Below are 4,124 nucleotides of genomic sequence, written 5' to 3' on the forward strand. Positions count from 1 at the left end.
TCATTCTACTGTGGCCAGAAACAGTTAACTTATTACCTGTGGGTTTTGCTGGATCAAAGCCCTCAGGACCCACTAAAATGAACTGTATAGTCAGATTTAAGAATTTAAGAGCACAGTGATAGGCATTCCTGCATGTAAGGGTCCAGGGAACAAATGTCCACCAAATCCTGGAATCTGGAGGAAACAAAGTTAAAAAGAAATGCTTGTGGTTCTACTTCTGCTTGTTAAGTGCTGGATGTAGTACAAAACACTACTGCTGGTAAGCAGCATTCACCAAGAAACCATTATAGATGTAAATTACTCAAATCCTTATCAGGGTCCATTGACTGCAGATCAAGAAAACATGGCTAAAACTGAGGACACAGAGCTTTGGGAAACGTGTGCAGAGTGCAGGGTGAGTTTTGCTCCACAGCTGCAACAAAAACTTCATGGTCTGTGCTTGGTTCTCAATGACGCCAGTACGAATCTACAGTAACTCAGTGTCCTGACAGAGAATTACTCTAGACTTGCTCAAGTCCTGCTGAGAGTTTATTTAAAAAAAATTTATTAAAAAACATAATATGCTTCCCTCTGGCTTCTGCCATCAGAAGAAAATGTTTGGGTGTCTTTCTGCAGCCCGGAATGACTTTATACAAGATTATGTTTTGTATTTGATTAAAAAAAGTTTTTAAAAATCGTTAAAGTGCAAGGCAGTATAGAAACACGTTATTTTACAGCTAGGCAGGCGTATAAATAGCTAAGCTGTGTTTTCTGTGTAGCTGGTGCTTTGCTGGGTTTCACCAGAAGAGGGTAGAGTATGGAAAGGACTCCTCACAGCCTGGGCTCCCTATTGTGTTGGGAAACAGCAAAGGGAAAACAAGCACAAGTTTCTCCTCTGCACACTTGCACCGACTGACTATGTGCAAGAGTCAGCAGATAAACTCTGGAAGACCTTAAAGTAATAAGAGAACGGGAAAAGAAACAAAATTCAAAAGCAGCTTTCTAGGGAAATCTGTGGAATCGAAGAGAGAAACGGCAACAGTTTTCTGTGGGCTTACCCTGCTGATTGTCTCTCTGAGAACTGTCACTCACTGCACATTGCATTAATCAGAGCACAGGATTTATTTCTCTGCCGTGACTTCCAACCTGTGAATAAATATCACTTTTAGAGAGAGAATGGGACCTGAAAAGATTCTCGAGCACTGAACAGAGGGGTGAGTTTTATTAAATGGTTTATTCTCTTTCAAATCTGCTGGAGCTTTCTCACATCCTGCTTGCAGGCACAGCAGCCCGATGACTTGTCTTTTCCCTGCAGCTTGTTGCATACCTCAAGAGGCTTTCCTGACCGCAGGTTTATTTCTGTAACTTTCCCACTACGACTCCGGGTCAGTTTGGTAACATCTGTAATAGAGCTGACTCAGTGCTGATTTGCTTTTGTGAGAAATTAAAACCACAAAGCTTTGAAACCAAACAACAGGCTAAAAATCAAATAAAATCCAGTACAATTAAAATGGCAGGTGACTCTAGGTTTCCAGGTGTGGACATTGACGGATCAGAAAAAAATGAAGAAACGGAGATTGTAGTCAATGTCGGTGGGGTAAGGCAGGTGTTCTACGGATATAACCTGAATCAATACCCAGAAACACGTCTGGCAGAGCTGATCAACTGTTTATCAGGGGGATACGATAGCATATTCTCCCTCTGCGATGACTATGATCCTGGAAAGAGAGAGTTTTACTTTGACAGAGATCCAGATGCTTTCAAATGCATTATTGACGTGTACTACTTTGGGGAAATTCACATGAAGAAAGGAATATGCCCCATATGTTTCAAGAATGAAATGGAATTTTGGAAAGTGGATCTGAAATTTTTGGATGACTGCTGCAAAACTCATCTAAGTGAAAAAAAGGAGGAACTGGAAGAAATAGCCCGAAGGGTGCAACTGATTCTGGATGACTTGGGAGTAGATGCCTCAGAAAGTCGCTGGAAAAAGTGCCAAAAGTACATCTGGAAATTTCTGGAGAAGCCAGAATCGTCCTACCCAGCTCGAGTGATCGCTGTTCTGTCCTTTCTGTTTATTTTGATCTCCTCTGTTGTGATGTGTGTGGGGACCATCCCAGACCTGCAGGTCGTAGACGCGGAGGGGAACCGTATGGAGCACCCGACCCTGGACAGCATAGAGACAGCCTGTATAGGCTGGTTTACGATGGAGTATGTGCTGAGGCTAATCTCCTCTCCCAACAAACTCCACTTTGCCGTGTCTTTCATGAACATTGTTGATGTGCTAGCAATACTTCCTTTCTATGTCAGCCTGACTTTGACCCACTTGGGAGCCAAGCTCATGGAGCTGAGCAACGTCCAGCAGGCTGTCCAGGCACTGCGCATCATGAGGATCGCCAGGATATTCAAGCTTGCACGGCACTCCTCGGGGCTCCAGACACTAACGTATGCCCTGAAACGCAGCTTTAAGGAGCTCGGGCTCCTCCTCATGTACTTAGCTGTTGGAATCTTTGTCTTTTCTGCCCTGGGTTATACCATGGAGCAAAGTCACCCCGAAACTTTATTTAAAAGCATCCCTCAGTCATTTTGGTGGGCAATCATTACCATGACCACAGTTGGATATGGAGACATATATCCTAAAACAACACTAGGAAAACTGAATGCTGCCATCAGTTTTCTTTGTGGGGTGATAGCCATCGCCCTTCCCATCCATCCCATCATTAACAACTTTGTCAGGTATTATAACAAACAGAGAGTTTTAGAAACAGCTGCCAAGCATGAATTGGAGCTGATGGAGCTAAACTCAGCTGAGGGGAAAGCCGCAAGCTCCAAAAGTGAACTAGAGGATCTTGCAAGGGGAGGCAAGGAGGGGCCTTTCTATAGCAGCCGACTAAAAGTCTCCCACAGTGACACCTTTATTCATCTGCTGTCAGAAGAGAAACACTATAGGACCAGGCTTCAAAGCTGCAAATAAACTGTGAGCTGTTGTCAGCGCTAAGCAATAGACTGGGACAACCTGACAATCAACTATTGAAAAGACTCGTGGGATATGTCAGAGTTGGGAGGGAGCACTGCTTTGCTTTTCCAACGTGAATATAAATTAACTCCATGGTATCTCCATCAACAGTTGGTAAGACTTTGCCGTTATTACCCAAAATAAAATAGTACGACTTGCAAGATCAGATGCTTATAATGGGTGCATTCCAACAAATACCATTTGTAACCATTTTAGAGACTGAAAAGTCCTTCCTGATCGGTAAATGTTCGGTGACCTGAATGTGCAGCCTTGCCACATCAGAACTCTGTACCTGTGACAATAAAGAGCAGCATCGCACAGATTGTGTCTTTCAGGCTGTCTTCAATGCCTTTGCAGCTAGGAGAACTGCTCCTTAAAAAATTAAAGCAGCCTCTCACTCATATGAGATTCAGGTTTACAGCAGAATGTTACGAGCAGTTTCAGCCTAGGGCTACTGAAAGTATGAGCATAGACCGTGTGCAGAACATTAGAGTCAATGAATGGTTTTGGTTTTGTAAAATGTAATTTGGGGTCAACTTTTTGGATAGCTATCTGTTCCTCTTTCCAGAAAAAATATGGGACGTGGAGCTGGGCAGAGATGTAGAACAGAATGTATTTTAAGGAGCAAATTAAAAAAATATATTTTTTTTAGACTTTAATTACAAGATAATAATTTATATATGCAGGGATCTTTCAGGATTTATAATCAAGTAATTTTTAAAACTGTAAGATAACTCTTGGTATTTTAAATTCATTATTAAAGCAAGAGAATTTTATAGGGGAGTTAAATTGAGTACATCTAAATGAGAAACTTTAACTCTGAAAACAAGTGTAGAGAAAGTTTCAATAAAAACAATATAATCTCCAATTAATTTATGGTAAAAATATCTATCTGAATGAACATATTACTAGGTTATATTTTTAAAAAAGCACATTCCAACCCTACAATAACTGCACGTTTTTGTAAATGTTAGTTTACAGATGTAGTAGGCACTAACCAGTATTTTATTCATTAATCAGCGTATTAATCAACACCAAAGTGTAGCTACTATCCTTTCCAAAAGCAAGTGTCATCCATGTGAGCATTCATTTGGCTTGTGTAACAACTGCATATATGGGTCTGGTCTCT

General features: G+C 41.3%; 1 protein-coding gene across 1 annotated transcript; it reads left to right on the forward strand.

Annotated features, from left to right (window-relative positions):
• Positions 1–1,489: 1,489 nt before the first annotated feature.
• KCNF1 (potassium voltage-gated channel modifier subfamily F member 1) lies at positions 1,490–2,953 on the forward strand. Its single transcript, XM_009961392.2, has one exon. It carries the CDS (start codon positions 1,490–1,492, stop codon positions 2,951–2,953), a length of 1,464 nt encoding a protein of 487 aa, XP_009959694.2.
• The last annotated feature ends 1,171 nt before the right edge of the window (positions 2,954–4,124 follow it).

Source organism: Leptosomus discolor, chromosome 2 (assembly GCF_034619465.1).
Source record: "Leptosomus discolor isolate bLepDis1 chromosome 2, bLepDis1.hap2, whole genome shotgun sequence".
NCBI classification, from domain to species: domain Eukaryota; kingdom Metazoa; phylum Chordata; class Aves; order Leptosomiformes; family Leptosomidae; genus Leptosomus; species Leptosomus discolor.

Excerpts from the sequence above, each read along its gene's own strand:
- KCNF1 (XM_009961392.2), top strand. The coding sequence starts at position 1,490 with ATGGCAGGTGACTCTAGGTTTCCAGGTGTGGACATTGACGGATCAGAA.